At 49.3% G+C, this 18,793-nt stretch overlaps 1 protein-coding gene across 1 annotated transcript; it reads left to right on the top strand.

The window, feature by feature from the left end:
* The first annotated feature begins 8,717 nt into the window (after positions 1 to 8,717).
* On the top strand, positions 8,718 to 14,784 carry ARC (activity regulated cytoskeleton associated protein). The gene is made up of 3 exons (XM_058038341.1): positions 8,718 to 11,952; positions 12,479 to 12,645; positions 13,039 to 14,784. Exon 1 carries the CDS (start codon positions 9,208 to 9,210, stop codon positions 10,420 to 10,422), a length of 1,215 nt encoding a protein of 404 aa, XP_057894324.1. The 5' UTR covers positions 8,718 to 9,207; the 3' UTR covers positions 10,423 to 11,952; positions 12,479 to 12,645; positions 13,039 to 14,784.
* Positions 14,785 to 18,793: the final 4,009 nt, after the last annotated feature.

The raw sequence follows: 18,793 nt of genomic DNA, 5'->3' as shown, positions 1-18,793 counted from the left end.
TAACGCCGCCGAGCTGCCGCTTCGCCTCGCCCTCCCCTCCCTCCCCTGCTCGAAAACAAAAAAAAAAGAAAACAAAAAAAGGAAAAAGGGGGGAGCAGGGTGGGAAATCCAGGATAGCGCATCCTCCCCCCGCAGCGGGGGCTGAGGTTCCTCGGGGAAGGTCAGCGCTCTGTGTGAGAGGGGAGAGAGGGCAGGGCAGGGTTGGCAGGGCTGGAGGAATTACCCTGAATCCCCCCCCCCAAATTCCCTTTCTCTGTCGCAGCATTCCTGCGGGGATCCATGGAGAGCTCGATCCCATTGTGCTGGGAGCGAGCTGCCAGCGCCTCCCCAGCATCCGCCAGGCTGGGAGCAGGAGCACAGCACAGGGGAGTGCTGCCCATCCCATCCCATCCCATCCCATCCCATCCCATCCCATCCCATCCCATCCCATCCCATCCCATCCCATCCCATCCCATCCCGACTGTCCTACAGCGGGATCATCCCATTTTTGTTCCTGTCTGAGGGACACGAACAAAAAATTCTGCAATCCTTAGAGATCTGTCACTAAAATCAGGCTCAAGTAACTCTGACTGTCACTATACTGTTAGATTTTTTTTTCCTTTTTTCCCCTATTTTCTTTCTTTTTTTTTATTCCCCTTTTTTCTCTCTCTCTCTTCATTTTCTTTCCTCCCTTCCCCCCTTGTTTTCATTATTATTCTTTCCCCTTTTTGGTCTTGCTAAGATCCAACAGATCTATGTGGACAAAAATTTCCATCAGCAGCTTTTTTTTTTTTTTTTCTAGATATGACCAGCCCTCTTGAAAGACAACCTGAGGAGAAGGGAGATGGAATAATATTCCAATGATTTTGTGAGGACGAGGAACCGATTGGTGTCAAGATCACCCCTGTCCCAAGTTTATGCTTCTAATCCTGTGGATATCCCATCCCTGGAAGTGTTCAAGGCCAGGCTGGATGGGGCTTGGAGCAACCTGGACTAATGGAATGTGCCCATGGAAAAGGGGTGGGAGCTTGATGCCCTTCAAAATTCCCTTCCAACTCAAACTTTTCTAGGATTCTGTGACCTCCAGCCTGAGATCACCAAGGAGTTGTGTTCAGAGTTGGGGAAGTGATGTGCTGAGGAGTCGTGAGGGGTTTTTGGAGCAAGGAACTCCTGAAAAAACTTTCCACAGCAACTCACTCCCCAGCTCCTCCCACCCCTGTTTTAATAAAGCTTTTAGTGACGTCTGGGGCCTCCTAGATTTGGAAGGAAGAAATTAGCACAGTCTGCTGCTTGCTTCTCACGTTATTCTGTTTCCCTCAAGCTTCCCTGCTGGCCCTAATTACCCATCTCTCATTTACAGGTACTTAAATAAAGGAAATGGGAACGCTGGTAGAATTGGGCTGGGATGAGGATGTGCTGAATGAGGCTCCCTTTATTCCAGAAATGTCCTGGCATCACCCCTGCTGTTCCCAGCGATGCAGGAGCCTCTTTGCAGGTGCTCTGTTGTTTCCTTGGGACAAGGGGACAATTTCTGCACTGACTCCAGCTGTGGCTCCCTGTGGCTAAGCAAGATTAGCGAGGATGCTTAGAGGAAATCTTTTGTTAACAGAGATGCTTGGTGGGGACAAAAATAGGGGAAACAGCTTAGAAGAAGGAGAAGCAAGATGGAAAGGTGGAAAAAAAGGTAAATTGAGTCACAACTTGGTGACAGAACTGCTAAAAAGAGGAGAGCAGTGGCCTAGTTTGTGTCTTCGTGGTGGTGATGGCTGTGAGAGCAGGGAGCTGACAGAGCCCTGGGGACACAGGTTAGGTTGGGAACATTAGCCTGGTGTCCTGATGTGATCGTGGAAAGGCTCCATGTCCCCCTAGTGTCCCTTGGAATGTCCCGATGGAGTCAAATGCAGACAGACAGACAGACACACATCCCTGTTCAGAGATAGGTACAAACCATGGCCACAAAGTGAGTTGTAATAAACCATTGAGGTTTTCCCTTCATTTTAAGGAATGTCCCATCACTGAGGACACTTGGGTTGAAACCCTGGTGCAAAATTTGGCAGAATGTGGCTTTAAACCTGTCTGAGGTGTTGTCCAAAGACACCTCTGTGGCCACATCCTGGACAGGTTTGGAAATGCTCTGGGATTTCAGCCTGAATGAGGGAAAATAAAACATTTAGACGGTGAGGACTTAGGTGTTCCTGGAGAGAGAAAAACCATCCATCCATTGAGCAAGGCAGTAACTGATCAGTGGTTCAGGCAGGGAGGAAAATGTCTGGATGATACCTTGGAGAACACCTGCAGTACCTGAGGTGTTCTTTCCTGAGCATTCCTTAGCTTCCCCAGGTGTATTTCCTCGGAAACAGAGGTGCTGCCACTCACAGAAGAGGCAGGAATCTGTAATTTGGATGTGGAAGAGGGGCTGTGGTGGATTCTCCATGGAATCAGCTCTGGCTGCTCACCACCACAAGGCAGGATTTTCTCTTACGGCCACAGGACAATCCCATTTCTCCATCCTCCCCACAGCCCATAGCAGCGAGTCTGAAGATGGAAATCTTTCCATGAGCCAGCTTCAGTGATGGTAAACGAGGCCCCCAGCACCCCTAAAGTCCTTCCCATGTGCTCTAGGGCAGGAGAAAAGAATCCATATAAGTGCTGAGAAAAGTGAAAGAGATGCTTAACATGGGAGCAGCAGGATGAGCAGGAGCAGGAAAGGTCTGGAGCAGCCTGAGCCCCTCACTCCTCATCACCTGAGCAGCTGGTACATCCAAAATCCTGTGGCTGAACAGCTTCCCTTGGCCACCACAAGAATCATCATCATCATCAAGGGTAGGATTTGATGCCACCAGCAAGGACCATGACCCATTTTCCCCATGTGGCTGTGATATATATCCCAGTGCTCCACCATCACTACCACCCCTCCTCTCACAGGGCCTTGGGGGTGTCAATGTGAAGCCCAGAATGAAATGAGGTGCAGGGGAGGAGGGAAATGGCTCCCTGGGCCACAAATTATCTGTAAATCTCCTTGGGATGATGGCAGAGGATGAGGAGCAGAGCTCTCCTGGCTTGGTGGGACTCTGTCAGCAAGGCCACACCAGCAGAGGAAAGGTCTGGAGCAGCCTGAGCCCCTCACTCCTCATCACCTGAGCAGCTGGTACAGCCAAAATCTCTGTCTGCACAGCTTCCCTTGGTCACCACAGGAATCATCATCATCAAGGGTAGGATTTGATGCCACCAGCAAGGACCATGACCCATTTTCCTTGTATGGCTGTGAAATCCCAGTGCTCCACCACCACCACCACCACCACCACCACTCCTCTCACAGGGCCTTGGGGGTGTCAGTGTGAAGCCCAGATTGAAATGGGATGTAGGAGAGGAGGGGAATGGCTCCATGGGCCACAAATTATCTGTAGATCTCCATGGGATGATGGCAGAGGATGAGGAGCAGAGGGAGCAGAGCTCTCCTGGCCTGGTGGGACTCTGTCAGCAAGGCCACACCAGCAGAGCAACCAGGTCTGCTCCTCACAGCCACCCCAGTGCTCTCCCTTTTTTTAGCAGACCTGTGATTTGCAGTGTTTGCTGCTGAGGAGGAGTAAAAAAAAAAAGCATTAAAATCAGAAACTTTTACTGGAGCACTTAGAGGGACACCCTGAAAGGGGGCAGGTGGGCGAGGAGTCAAGTGTGAGGCCCAAAGTGGGCCAAACTCAGCTGTAAAACGTGGCAGAAGAAATGTCACAAACCAGTTGTGAACCAGGCCCTCCTGACAGGGCGACAAATGTGTTTTTCCAGCTCATCAGGGCTGTGCAGGGGAGGAAAATGAAGTTCATTTGGAGATGTCTTTCTATTTGTGTTGACCTCGGGAGGGTCATAACAGCTAATGCCAGAGTGTGAAAAATGCTGATACCTCCTTTGACTTCCTTGCTTTTAGCCTCAGGCAGGCTTGAGGAGGCAAAAAAGCAGCACAAGAAGAGACTCATTAAGATTTCCTCTGCCCAGCAAGGAAACCAAAATAACAAACACCTCATTAAATAAGAAGAGGGGAGAATTACAAAACGCGGGAGATATTTTTAGTTGGAAAACAAAGCACTTTATCGTCCTCTCAAAGTAGGGCTTTCCAGATGAAAAGGAATTGCAGAGAGAATTCTGCACCAGAAGGAGTGGCACTAATAACAATCACCATTATGGGGTAATATTGATAGCAGGATGCCCTCAGATTCCCAATTGCTTCCACAGCCTCCCAGTAAGTGACGTGGGCCTGGGGGACAATGGGTGGCCGAGAACAAAGGACCTACTGACGTGTGAGCCATGTTTTAAAAGCAAAACTCTGCGTTGTGAGTGCCAGCTCCAGTGCAATAAAGTGTTCCAGGGTTGGGCATGGATGAATAGAAACGTATGGTGCAAATTAAATGTGCTATTCTTTTCCCTCTTTCGTTTCCTCACGAATTTAAAAGCCCAACACCTTGGTTTCTTCTTAATTTTATTTCCTTCCGAGGGTTTTGCTACCAAACAAATGACTGGGCAGCATTGTCTGGTGAGCTGCAGGAGAATTATTAGGGATTGAAAGGATGCGGAGGCAGATGGGGGTAAAATGTGGTTTCTTATTTTCTTCTTTTTTTCTTCTAGAAAGAGGAAGCAATTATGGAAGGGAAAGGGAAAATTCTAGCACGGGGAATATAGGATAATGCAGCAAATCCCTTGTTCACCACTAGAAGATATTAGTTCCTGCAAGAATATGGGATGAATTGCCCACATGGCTTTATGCTTCCAATTTCAGGTGCTTCAAAGAGTCCTGGGTGAAAGAAAGGCTCCTCCAGACAGCGATTCCGAGGAGGAACACAATGAACATCTCAGTGCACAACCGGGGAGGGACCCTGGCAGCACAGGAGGGCACTTCAGCATCCACCAGAGCTCCTCAGAGCGTGTGCAGCACAAAATCAGCTGCACCAGAAACTTCCCCAAGTTTCCCTCGGGATCTCTCCCTTCTCGCCCACCCACCAGGTTCATCTGGCTCACAGCTCTCCAAGGAGTGACATCTCCTGCCATAAGGAGCCTCTGAGCAGAACACTCATCCAGATGAGGTGGCAAAGGCCTGTCAAGCCCCCCCCAAAAAAACCCTAAACCAAACACATTTGTTCTAAGGCAGAGAGAGCCCACAGCCTGAAGTGATGCCAAGGGGTGAGTGCCACCAGGCTCTGGTGTCCTCAGCAGACAGTGACAGCACCAGGGAAGGTGCCAGTGACTCAGTGTCCCTTTATTCTGGTCCCACTCCCCTCAGGGGAAGACTCAGTAGCTGCTCACTGCCACATGCTCCTTTTTGCTGCCTTTATTTGGTCTGTTGGCTTTCCCCTTTCTCTCTCCTCATTTTTTTTTTTTTTTGGATCTGATCCTAACCTCCGGTGCTTTAAAACTCTCCAGGAAGCTCTAGGGAGACAACCCACGTTGACACCATCCCTGCTGAGCTCTGAGATGTGGCTTTTTTGCTATTTTCTCTCCTTCCCTTGCTTCAGCAGAGCTCTTTTGGAGCAAACTGCTCGCCCTCATCCTCACTTCCCACTTTCCTTCCTGCTCTTCTTGCCCCTCTCTTTACCTTGGACACCCTGTGGCCACCCAGAAGAATTCTGCCTCCTCCCTATCCTGTCCCATTATGTGGATCCTGTCCTTCCATGCCTGTCTGCCTCTCTGTGCCTGGAATCTGCCTGTCTGCCTCAAATTGCCTCTCTCCATCACCTCGCTCCACATCTCCCTCCTCCCTTGGCTTCCGGCTCCCCTCTCTCCTCCTCCTCTTCCCACGCACCTCGCTTTAATTAGAAAATACAAAGAAAATGCTTATCACACACGTCTTAATCAGCAACTCCGTTCCCCAGCAGGTCCAGAAGGAAAACCCCCATTCGTCCTCGCTTCTCCCACCTCCCCCACCACCTCCACAGAATTAGGAGGAGAGTGATTAGGGGGAGAGCTCTGTGAAAGCAGGCTGAATGAGATTAACCCAGAGACCTGGAAAAGCTGGAGGGAAGAGCCAAGAGAAATGTGGTGATGTTCAGCAAGGGCTAATTCTGGGATTTCTGGGGGGAAAAAAAGAGTCCCTGGGCAGCAGCAGACTGGGAAAACTGGACCTGGGAGTGCTCAGCAGGCTGAGAATGATACAGCAGTGTGTCCTGGTAGCAAAATAATGATCCTGGATGATGGGAAAATAAATACAGCCAGGAGATCATGGAAGTGATTATCCCCCTCCAGTCAGAGAATTTTGGATCATATTTAGCTGCTGCAATCAGGTTTGGGCCGCTTAACACATGACACTGATCACAGGGAATGAGTTCAGGCCATTGGGATGGTCAGAGCTGGTGCCTGATGTGGGATTAGACACTGGAGAAGTGATGGATTTGGGGGACCTAACAGCAGTGCCCTGTCCCTGGGGGGAGGTTATTAAGGAGATAAAATCAGGATCTTTTTGGTGGCTGGTGAGAGGACAAGGGGCAGCAGCTCCAAATTCCAACAGGACACTCAGTTTGGGTACAAGGAGAAATGTTTTCCCTCCGAGCAATCGCCATCCCTGAAGTTTTCAGTGTGTGAAACCATCTCAGCTGACCCAGCAGCTGACTCAGCTCAGAGTAGGAGGTTGAGGTAGAAACCTCCTGAGTCCCCTTCATCCTTAATAATCCTGAGATCCTGCACTGAGTGTCAAACAAGGCCAGTCAGATCCAGGATTCCTCCCCAGCTGAAAAGCAAAGGAGGGGCAAAGAGAGGCAGCAGGGCCTGGAAAGGGTCACATTTATTGGAGCAGGTTTAGGAGCCATTCCATCCCAGACTCTGGCATTTGATGGGACAAGGAGAGGCTGAATCCAGGTCATTTCACAGAGTTAATGCCACTTTATATTGTACTGATCCTAGGGATCATTTCTGGGGTTCCTGGGTGAAAAGCTCTCCAGGGAATATCTTTGCACCAATCCAGAGGTACAAAGGTTGCAGAGTCTCTCCCAGTTCGTGTAATCTCTTCCTGCCAGAGCAGGTTTGAGGCAGATTCTGGGGCACTGAGACCGCAGCATAAAAGGCTCCAGATCTCTCCCAACCCCTCGAGTGATTGATGTTTGACTTTCCCTGAACACAACCACAGCTGCCCTAAAATCTTGTGCTGAAGAAAACTGGGTGAAATTGAAGAAGTAAGCGAGGCAGAGGGCAGTCAGAAGAAGTGGCACTGGGAGGGGCTGCTGGATTAGGAATTCTGTGTTACACCCTCAGGGTTTCGTCCCCTTCCCCACTCACTGTGCTATTCTTTCCCTCCCCTCCCTTCAACCAAACCATGCAGCCCTCCTAGGTCAGCTGCTGCTGCCCTAAGTAACCCCCTTGTCCCCTGAGAGCCATCACCTGCTAGGGGACAGACATGGACCCTCCTGCACCACACAGATTTGAGGGCAAGAAAGGAAATCCTGACCCTTGCCCCTCACACCCTTCAAATTAACCACCACCAGTTTGTGATTCTGCTTTAACCTGAACTCACCGGGACCTCCTTTCAGCAGGACTTCACTGAAACACCCTCTGCCTCCTCCTCCTCTTTTTGCTCCTCTGGGATGGCTGAATTCCCACCAGGAACCACCGAGCCAGGAGCTTTGGGAGTGAGGACCCACCTTAAGCCTCCTTGGCACACTGCCCACCATCCTGAGGATAGGCAGGGCACCCCCCAGCTGCCAACAGGCTCAAACCCCCTTTTGGGATTATCCCGATGGATCAGCATCCCACTGCCTCCGGCCACTGGCACTGGGAAAGGACGAGAAGGCCCCAGATGTCCTCAGCACCTCCCCGAGGGTGTTCCGGCAGCGGGGAAACTCTCTCGGATTAGGGAATCCTTTATCTCTGCCTTATGTAAGACCCGGAGATTCCTTTTATGGTTGGCTTTTCCTGCCTTGTCAAGAAGCGAAGAACAAATGTAGCTTCATCTGCGCTGGTGGGCTGGCTCACTGATTAAGCATCTGATTCAAAGCTAAGTACAGAACAGGCTTTTGATGGGCGGATTTAATTCGGTGTAAAAAAGTCCAGGATGTCGTCCCCCTCCCTCACCCAAAATTCCCAAGATAGTGGTTGGTCTGGTGCAATTAAGCCGCGGGGATGACTCCCACCCACCAAAGCCTGAGAAAGTCCAGAGTGCTCCAATTTGTGCTGAAGTGGCTCCTTTGAATGTTTCCCCCTCTGCATCCCCCCCCCCCCCCTTTGCTTTTCCTTTCTCTTCTCTCCCCTTTTTTTTTATTTTTTTTTATTTTTTTCCTGCTGCTGATTTCCCACCATTCCCAGGCATTTGCATGAGGAGTGAGCTCACCCTGTGTGTGTGTGGTGAGCTCAGGGGGTGTGCGGGGGCGTCTGACACACCGCATTCCTCCTCGTCCCGCCCTCCCCGAGCCCTGCCAGGGGACGCATGTTAATGATGACCTTGCTGAGTAAAGAGTTGTGGAAGGAATAAGTGTTTTTCCTGCGCTCCTAGAGGCGGAAGGTGCGATTACTCATCCATCTCTCCAACTGTCTCTCCAGCACCTTTCAAGCGCTTCTCTCGCGTCGAGTCTGGGGGCGTGAGCGAGGGGGTGGCAAGCGAGGGGAGGCTGCCAAAATCTGGGTTGCCACAGACACCGGCCTCGCTTTTCCTCCAATGAACGCTGCGCTGAGAGTGCCGGAGGAGGCTGGGCACCACCCACATGTTGAGCTGCGTGGAGTATAAGTAGATGGAGGAGCCTGGACTAGTGGCAGTTCAGACAGGGAGGAGAAGCAGCTCTTAGCATCTCCAGTGAAAGCGGTTTTCGACTCACCTAGTTTGCCCGAGGAGAAATCACCCGGATTTTTTGCTGCAGCTTCCAGCTTGTGCATCTCTTGTGATTTTTCCTCCGGCGGGGACTTTGCGGCGTTCCAGATTCCCAGCGGGATTGGACATCCTATCCAACTCCTCTCTCTCTCTGTTCCTGGAGGATCCTGGTTCTCTCTGGGACTCCCCTGAACACGTGAGACCGGCGTTTCCAGCTTGGCACCGGGAGAAATTTGCCTACAACTCTCTCTGGGATCCACGTGGACCGACCAGCTCGCTCTGCGGTGATATCTGATTGGGTTGTGTTTGTGTCCAAAAGTCCTTGGAGGGGGGTTTAGAAGTCTCTGTGTGTCTCTCAGGAAGTGTTGTGGTGGGGTTTTTTGGAATCCAGCTTTAGTGCCAGGGGCTTATTAGCCAGTTTTTCTGTGTTTGCCACTCGCACGGTCGGAGCCATGCAGCTGGACAATGTCACCAGCGCGGGCGTCCACTCCTTCCAGGGGCACCGTGGAGTTGCCAACAAGCCCAATGTGATCCTGCAGATAGGGAAGTGCAGGGCAGAAATGCTGGAGCATGTCCGGAGGACCCACCGGCACCTCCTGACAGAGGTCTCCAAGCAGGTGGAGCGAGAACTGAAGGGGTTGCAGAAATCCGTGGGGAAGTTGGAGAACAACTTAGAGGACCATGTCCCAACTGAAAACCAGAGATGGAAGAAGTCCATCAAGGCCTGCCTGATTAGATGCCAGGAGACCATTGCCCACCTGGAGAGGTGGGTCAAGAGGGAGATGAATGTTTGGAAGGAGGTCTTTTTCCGCCTGGAAAAGTGGGCTGACCGCCTGGAGTCCATGGGAGGCAAATACTGCCCTGGGGAGCAGGGCAAGCAGACGGTGTCCGTCGGGGTGGGAGGCCCGGAGATAAGGCCGAGTGAGGGGGAGATTTATGATTATGCCCTGGACATGAGCCAGATGTATGCCCTGACCCCTCCTCCTGGAGAGGTGCCCAGCATCCCCCAGGGCCACGATTCCTACCAGTGGGTCTCCGTGTCCGAGGATGCTCCAGCCTCCCCGGTGGAGACCCAGGTGTTTGAGGATCCCCGGGAGTTCTTGAGCCACTTGGAGGAATACTTAAAGCAGGTGGGTGGAACGGAGGAGTATTGGCTGTCTCAGATCCAAAACCACATGAACGGCCCAGCTAAAAAGTGGTGGGAGTACAAGCAGGACTCCGTCAAAAACTGGGTTGAGTTCAAGAAGGAGTTCCTGCAGTACAGCGAGGGAACTCTGACTAGGGATGCCATCAAAAGGGAGCTGGATTTGCCCCAGAAAGAGGGGGAGCCCCTGGATCAGTTCCTCTGGCGCAAGAGAGACCTGTACCAGACCCTCTACGTGGATGCAGATGAGGAGGAGATCATCCAGTACGTGGTAGGCACCCTCCAGCCCAAACTGAAGCGTTTCCTGAGCTACCCCCTGCCCAAGACCTTAGAGCAGCTGATCCAGAGGGGGAAGGAGGTCCAAGGCAACATGGAGCACTCTGAGGAGCCCAGCCCACAGAGGACCCCTGAGGTTCAGCCAGGAGACTCCGTGGAGACCGTGCCCCCCTCAACCACCGCCAGTCCCGTGCCGAGCAACGGGACTCAACCAGAGCCCCCCAGCCCCCCAGCCACTGTCATATGAGCTCCCCTCAGGGGGGTCTGGGTCCAGTGGAAGGGAGAAAGGGGGCTTATTTAGGAAGCTTCTCCTTGGAGGGAAGTTCTGGCTGAGACCTGAGGAGTGCTCAGTCCAACAGCCCAGAGCAGAGGGATTGGCTTTGCTCCTGGGGGGAGGGAGGTGGTGGGGGAGAGGCACCCCAGGATGGAGCTGCCCCCCTCACCCAGGCCGTGCCATGCTGTGGTGCTGGGGACCCTGCTGGCACCACTGCGGGGAACAGCCAATTTTATGAGAATTCCCTGACAAGAAAACTAGAGACAATCCCCAACTTGTGAAGCGGCCGCTCGGCGCTGGCAGCTCTCAAGGACTTCACAGGAGTGCAGCAGTTGGTGGAGGGTTCCTACCCATCTGGATCTCTCTTCTTCCTTCTCTCCTCCCTCCTGTCCTAAGGAGACAGCTTTCTTTTTGACCCTTGCCTGTTTTTAATTAACCTCTGGGTTTCTGTTCACTTGGCAATCTCCTGCTCTTACTTGCTCCAAAGGATTAAAGTAATTTTTTTGATTATTTTTTGGCTCAAGAAGAGAAAAAAAATCCTATTATTTCAGGAATGGAAAGCTTTAAGAATCTGGATTATTTTCTGTGGTTTTCATTTCACTGCACCTAATACCTGCTTTAATGTGTTTCCTCTCAAGAGGCTCTTACTGGTTTACTTCTTGTCTTAGTTTCTGCTCACTCTAGTTCAAGGCCACTGCAGTGCAGAGGCAGATTTCATCCTTTCTCTGCACATTATCCTGTGCATTCAGCAGGAAACAGATTTTCTAATTAAATTCTGAGCTCATTTATTGAAGGAGCAGTCTCCTTCCTTTCAGCGAAAAGAAGGTGTTTAAGGTAGAGAGAAGAGACACCAGAGCTCTTTTGAGAGAGACTGGGGGGGAGGGAAAGGAAAAAATCCCCTTATTCTTTGAATGAAACAAACAAACACAACCTAAATTCAGAGCAAAATATCCCCAGAGCAGCAAATTGACTCCATGCTGATGTGTGGAGACAACAGGAGCTTTTGCCATGTAAAAGCCAAAAGAAGTGAAGAGAGAGGATCTGTGTGCCCCAGCACAGTTTTAGCCTGTGCATTGCTGCAGGGAGTTTCTGCTCACACAGAGACTCCAAATGCTCCTGGAAACGCCGGGCACCCCTGGAGCACCTGAGGACACAGTGTTGTCTGCTCACAGAGGAATTCCTGCAACATCTCGCAACAGATGGAGACGGACTTGGACTTTGTGACTTCTTCCATGTTGAGACAGGAAACGCTCAGCACTCACCTTTGGCCAGTGCTTGATGACAGGACTGAGAGAAGCAAGGCATTCCTGAAGTTTGGCTCTCCAAAGCTTCCCGAGGCTGGACACATCTTGGGCATCATCTGCATCCACCTCCAGACCAAATAAACAGCGGGGATGCAGCAGCAGGAGTGACCCTGGGATGGTTCTGGCACTGCCACAGCGGTGGCACGTGGCACTGGTGGCTCAGAAGGCCTTTGCTGTGACTTCTTCCAAGAGGCTGAAGGTAAGGAAGCTCTCTGGCATTCTCTCCTCAGAGCTAATGTCCACTAGAAACTGGGATAAAAACTCAGCAGAAAAAGGATATGAAGCATTGGGGTTGGGAGAAAGGGGAAGGGAGAGCCAGCCAAAGGGAAATACAGGAATGGGAAAAGTTTCCAAAGAGGGCAGTATCCTGCATTTTCTAATTAATATGGGAAAAGAATGGGAAGCTCCTTAATTAGCCCGGCCCCAGAATCTGCCTTGTCCTTCATGGAGAACCTCTGGGCCCGAGTCCCAACCTGAGGCAGCACATCCCAGGTCCATGCACAGCCCAGAGAAGCTGCAGGTCTGCTCTGCATCCTTGCTGGGAGCTGTTTCTCAGGAATGGTGGGAGCTCTCCTCTCACTCTTTCCCAGTTTGTCAACAGCTCAGTGTGCAGAGAAAAGGAGCATTTCTCACTAATGACCCAGGCTGAGTGATGGGGGGAGTGGGAGTCACTGCTGAGGATGAGCTGGCCGTGTATTACAAGCTTTGTCTGCTCTTGCTTCCAGTGACTCACTCAGATCCTCCTCTGAGAAGGAATCACTTCGCAGCATGCAGCATTTGGGAGGAAAGCCACAGAAAAAGCTGCAAAACAAAGGCCTCAACATCAGACCTGCTCTCAGGACCCTCAGCCACCAACAGCCAGATCCACCACCTGGAGGAAAGACTGGCACAGGTAATTGCATCTCATATTGCCTTGTGGGTCTGCCTTAATCCCCCCAGTGCCCCAATATATTGAACAGCCCAAGTGCAAACAGCTGTGCTGGTCTTGAAACTCAGTCCCAGGGGCTGCAGCAGCCTGGCAAGCCTGGCACCACGTGAGAGGTGGGATTTCAGCTCCTTGGTGTCAGAACCCAAGCGCCAGCCCCAGTAATTGATGCTCCAGCCACTGCACATTGTGGCTTTCCCTTGGCTGGACCATGGGCAGATCCTTAAACCCCAACACCTGGTGGGTCCTCCAGGCTGCAGGCACAGCAAAATTTAATCCCAGCTCCTGAGAATTTCCCCTTTCTCCCCACTTCAAAAATCTAATAGGAGTTGTTGCATTTTATTTTTTTTTCTTTTCCAGCAATCCCTGCTGCTGTTGCTGAGATTCCTTCTCTGTGTCCAATAGCTCTCCCAGGGGAGAAGAAAGTGCTGCAAGCAGACAGAGGGCAAACCATGCACCAAAGAGCCTCCCATGCAGTGCAATGCAAACATTCAAGGTGCTGAGAGCCAGAATGAAACTGGGAAGCTGCTTGTAGCTGGACAAAGAAAAGCGTGAGCTGGTCCAGGTACTCAAAGTGCTGAGAATGAAAAGAGGCCAGAACAGAAGAACCAAGTCCAGGCTTTGGGGACAGCAGGGATGCTGACTGTCTGTGAAGAGAGGATTATGCACATCTCTGCAGTCTGGGGCCGCTGGGACTCACCTAAAGAAATCTTCACTAGAAAATGATCCTCACTGAAAAAAAAAAACCAAAAACTTTCCTGATTAACTTTGCCAGGGGGCTGATCCTGCCTTGGCTACGAACCCTCCGCGCTGGCCATGCTGTAACTCACCTCTCCTGAGTCCTTTCATGCGGGTATCAGTTCCAAACCTCAAAGGGCTCCCGGAGTTTGGAGAAGCATCCCTCGGTCCAGATGCTTGTCTGAACTGTTGGAGCCTGCACATCTGGGCCAGCTGTCTTGCCAGCAAGGAGCCTTGTGAGACAGCAGGCGCTCTCTGGGTCTGCATGGGCCAGAGTTACTGCAAGAACTGGGGTTCTTGTGCTGGCTTTGGAGTGACTGTTTCCATCCAGACCCAGGGAGCCCAAAAAGAGCTCGAGTTGAGCTGGACAAGACAGTTTTGGTTCATCTCTCAGCCGAAGAGGTCCAGTTGGTTCCTCTCTCTTCCAGAGCCAACTGTCCTGTGTGTGGGTGTGGGTGTGTGGGGGATGTGTGTGTGTGTGTGTGTGTGTTTTGAGCAAAAAATCCACATTACTTAAATTCTGTGGTGTTTTGTTGCATTTGAATCAAGCCAGAGGGACCTAAGGCACATTCCAACAAGGCTCAGCAAAAATGTCCAGGACTGGAAAATTCCATAAAACCATGTAAAGGCAGATTCCCGGGCATCATCTTAAGGTCTAAATTATATTTGATTTTGAGGTGCTTATTTTCACAGTCTCTTCCAAGGGACTAGACTGCCTCAATAGGCATTTTATTTTTCCTGCTTTTTTTAGGGAATTAGCCTGTCTGTGCTACTTGGTCATTTGGTCCTGAGTTATTTTACATTTTCAGCTGGCTTTTTGGAGCGTGCAGAACTGAATTTCCTGGACTGATTTGATTTCAGTTGTCGCTCCCAGCAAACCGGAGCTTTACTTGTAGCACCCTGGTTTTTATTACCAGCCTCTCCAGGAAGGACTGGTAGTTTATTTTCCTGGGGCAGAGTCACGTGAATGAGAAGTGTGTGGATGTGTTGTACCTCTGGAACTTTAGCAGATTTCAACCACTGCATTTTTTTTTCCTCCCTAGGCGATTTTTGCATTTACTGATGAAACTACTTTAGAGGTTTTATTTTTACTAGAGATATTATTAATTCAAGCAACCTTGTGCAAAAGGCAAATGCGTCGAATTGCTGCAGGTTGTAGGGGTTGAAGCCAAAAGGTCTTTGTAAGCCGACATCACCTGCCCTGGATCTGACTGGATCAGGCAGTTTATTCCTCATGTGTCATGTTGGAGTTACAAGATCACACCAAGCCACTAGAGCCTGCCAGTAGAATAGTGCTACACTCAATTTGCTATTGTAGCAAAGCCTTTTGTAGATTTATACAATAAAACTTTGAAATATCTGCTTCAATTGCTTCCTGCCTCATTTTCTGCTCTTTCTTCCTTGGTTCATGGGTGACTCAAGTACCTACTGCCCTCTGAAAATTTGGCGTTATTTGGGTTACCTGGCTTATGGAATATTTTTTCTCAGCAAAAGCATGTGGTTGACATAAAAAATGAAATGCCCTGAGTTGTTCAGACCTTAAAACTGAGTCAGATGTAGCCCATGAGGTTGGGGGAAGCTGCCCTTTGTGGGACTGTGGATCCTGCAGGGCTCTGGTTGGGTACAGCTGAGAGAAGAATCTTTGAAATTAGGACAATCACATTCCTACTTGTGTTTGAGAAATTCACAGCAGAACTGAGGCAAGATAGGACTAAGTAAAGAAATTAAACTTCAATCAGCTCCATTTGACAACCAAAGAGCCTTTGGGAGTGATAAGCACCTGCACCCAGCAGAGATCCAGGAGCTGGGGCTTTGTTATCTGATGCATCCTCAATTCCTTGGGTTCATTACCTCTAAAACATCCAGGGGTTATCCAGGCTGGAGTCAGGGAACACAGCAGGGAAAGGAGCTCAGAGTGTTTTAAACTAAAATGTTTATTTTTAGCAATAGATTGATTGGCCACAAAGATGTTCAGCTAAAGGACTTTGCCTCTGCAGATCCTTTTCCAGAAAATCTTTGTACTCAGATGGATTTAGCCCCATTCCCTGCTCCATCCCTGGTCTTTCTCCAATGAAGGAAAATAGTCCAGGGCGGGATGCAACTGGTAAAGTGCACTTGGGTGGGTCAGCTGGAGAAACAAAAGGAGTAATTCTGTTTACAGCAGGGAATAAATGCCCAGTGGACCTCCCAGAGATCCCTTTTGACCTCAGGTTGGAGAGGCAGAGATGATCTGAAGGCCAAAGATCCCTCAAGGAGAGCTGCTGACCCTCCAGCTCTTTGGAACTCATTTAACCACAAACTCTTAGCGAGAATGAGAAGGAAATTTTTGAGATAAGGTTCCACAACTGAACTCTGCCTTTGTTGCCAGAATGAGTAAAAAAGTGAGGAAAAAAGCACTGAGGGGAGAAACCAGTGACAAAAGTGCTTCCAGTTGCTATGCTGGAATGCTACATGCCAACCTGTGACAGTGTAGAGAAGCTACAGGCGAGCAGGTTTTGACTTTTCATTGTCTATGGACATGGCCAAAAGTGCTCTGAACAACCTGATCCTTGCAGAACAAACCAGCAAGAGCTGCACCAGCCCTGCCAGAGTTCAAGAAGCATTTGGACAACACTCTCAGGCCCCTGACGGGATTTTTGGGGTGTTCTGTGCAGGGCCAGGAGCTGGATTCACTGATCCTTGTGGGTCCCTTCCAGTTCAGGAATTTTGAGGGTTCTGAGCTCAGCTGGAGGTGCTGAGCTCTTCCAGCAGAGGGGGGCAGAACTCCACTGTATGCTGTGGGAATTAAAACCAGGAAAAGCACTAAAGAGGGAAAAATCTGTCCTTGTCATCATCCATCCCCACACGGCCCATTCCCACAGGACACAACATCACGGGTGGCTTCAGTGAGGGAGATCTAAGAGAATGGGAAAAGAGAGGTCATGTGGAGAAGGGATCAGGAGTGATGGCCAAAACTACACTGGAGGAACATGGACAGGATGGGGATGGGAGGTGGGAAATGAACCTGAGGCTGGAAGATGCCTGCTTGTGCCAGGTAAACTCATAAGGTTTCCAATTTTGTCCCAGAGTCTTCCAGGTTTGACTGTAATCATTATTATTCCCTTACTTTCTGACAGTTCCAGATAAAAATCCCTAGAGAGTCACTGGACCTACACTCATTATTAATAGAAAAATGCCTTATTACTGCTCCTGGCTCTCAGAGTAGGGAGTCACCTGGAATAGACGCAGCCCAGTGATGGATTAACTGCCTCAAACTACTGAAATCCCCTTCAAAATCAGAGTGGGAACTATCCAAGACCCAAAATGCAGGAGTATTTGCAGAGGAAACAGCCTCAGGTTGCACCAGGTGTAGATATTAAGGAAAAAATTCCTCACTGGAAGGGGGGTCAGGCATTGGAACACTCTGGAATCACCATCCCTAGAAGTGCTCCAAAGCTTCGTGGATGTGGCACTTGGGGACAGGGATTGGTGGTGGATCTGGCCATGCTGATGGTTGGACTGGATGATCTCAGAGGTCTTTTCCAGCTGTAATAATTCCATTGTACCATAAACGGTGGAGAAGGCACATGAGGCCAAGCACTTACAGAACTGAGAAAAGCATCATCAATTCGTGATCATTTTTACTTGATAATTTTTATTTTCTCCTTTCTTTATTGTGACTAGATTGATGGGTTCCTTAATTTGCTTTTTCAGGACAAATTAAAGAAGGAGCCAAGATGTGCCTATTGCACATACAAATTATTTTATAGAATTATATAATTATTTGGGTTGGAAGGGATCTTAAAGATTATCCAGTTCCACCCCCCTGCAATGGGCAGGGCCACCTTCCACTAGACCACGTTGCTTTATTTCTTTTTTTCCCATTTTTTAGCCTTTTTTTTGTCTTTTATTTCCTTTTTTAATCAAAGCATTTACCCCACTCAGTGACGTAAATCATATTTATTGACTTTCCAGGCAGGCCTTGTGTATGTGCACAGCCCAACTGCTCCCTTGGATCTCCTTTTTCCACGTAATTAAGGAAGGCTGTGAAATTTCCATTATTGACACAACGGGCTCTAATGGCTCCAATTATCACATCCAAACTGCTCCAGTGAGTGCTGGGTGCTCCCATCATGGAGCAGGAGGTTGTCCCAGAACTCTTCCTGCAACACTCATTTGTACCAAGGATGAGCTGCAGACAGTTTTTTGTGCTTTTACAGCTGATTTTTAATCATTAGGAATTGAAAGGAGGGTTGCTGTGTACATCCAGCTCGATTCTTGACACAGTTTGTGGTGATTTTTATGAAGGACACAGCCATTTTCATTACTTTTTAGGATCTATTTAGGGATTTTTAGGATCCTGTTATATTAAAGTGAGCCTGGTGGGGTGTCAGTGTGGTCTTCAGTCATCTCATCTTGGATGTTTATCAACTTTCAGCTCCTGAATTCATATGCCTGGAAGGGACCATATGCTTGGAGTGGGAATGTTATAAGGGCATGGCATAACAGGACAAGGGGAATGGCCTTAAGATGAAGGAATTTAGATTTAGATGGGGCACTGGGAAGAAATTCTTCCATGTGAAGGTGGAGAGGCCCTGGAATGGAATTCCCAGAGAAGCTGTGGCTGCCCCATCCCTGGAAGTGTCCAAGGCCATTTGGACAGGGCTTGGAGCACCCTGGTCCAGTGGAAGGTGTCCCTGCCCATGGGAAAGGCTGGAATGAGATGATCTTTCAGGTCACTTCCAAGCCAAACCATTTTCTGATCCTATGAATTTATATCCTGCAAAACCAGGGATTCCCAATCTCACTAAAAACCTTCATGTTTCTTATATGGAGTTGAGGAGTTTTTCTGTCCCTCCTACATCTGCTCAGACAATGCTGCTGCGTTCAAAAAACTGAAATAATGCAGAAAATCAGATTTTATGAATCTGACAGAACCACTTAGTGGCATAAAGTGCTTTGTATTTTTCTGAAGGAATAGAATCTTGACATCTTCAAAATGAGCTTTTTGACTTCTTCCTTCTGAAAAATGCCACTTAAAAACTGACTTCAGCTTCAAAAAAAAAAACCAAAAAAAAAACCAAAACAAAACAAAAGAAAGAAAAAAGTAAGAAAAAGGTTAGAAAGCTGGAAAAAGAACTTTAATTTACTGTTTTGGGACTCCGAGGCTTGTGCTGAGTCGGTGCAAGAAGAAATGTCTTTTTCCAGCTTCATTTTAATTGACTGAAATATCAGGAGAATTTCTCATCTGACCTGACTTTGCCCTTTTTTGCCCTTACCTGATTTGATTATTCAACTAAATAAACTCAGATATTTCCCTTGTTGCAGGATTTCCACTCTCTGTGCTCTTCTGCTGTAGGAATTTCAGGGATTTAGAATATTCTGAGTGTCACTGGAA

This window comes from Melospiza georgiana, chromosome 1 (genome assembly GCF_028018845.1).
Source record: "Melospiza georgiana isolate bMelGeo1 chromosome 1, bMelGeo1.pri, whole genome shotgun sequence".
Taxonomy (NCBI): domain Eukaryota; kingdom Metazoa; phylum Chordata; class Aves; order Passeriformes; family Passerellidae; genus Melospiza; species Melospiza georgiana.
The sequence above is the reverse complement of the archived record's forward strand: the minus strand, read 5'-3'. Positions and strand labels throughout refer to the sequence as shown.

Bases quoted from the DNA above. Each gene is read 5' to 3' on its own strand.
- ARC (XM_058038341.1), top strand. From the start codon at position 9,208: ATGCAGCTGGACAATGTCACCAGCGCGGGCGTCCACTCCTTCCAGGGG.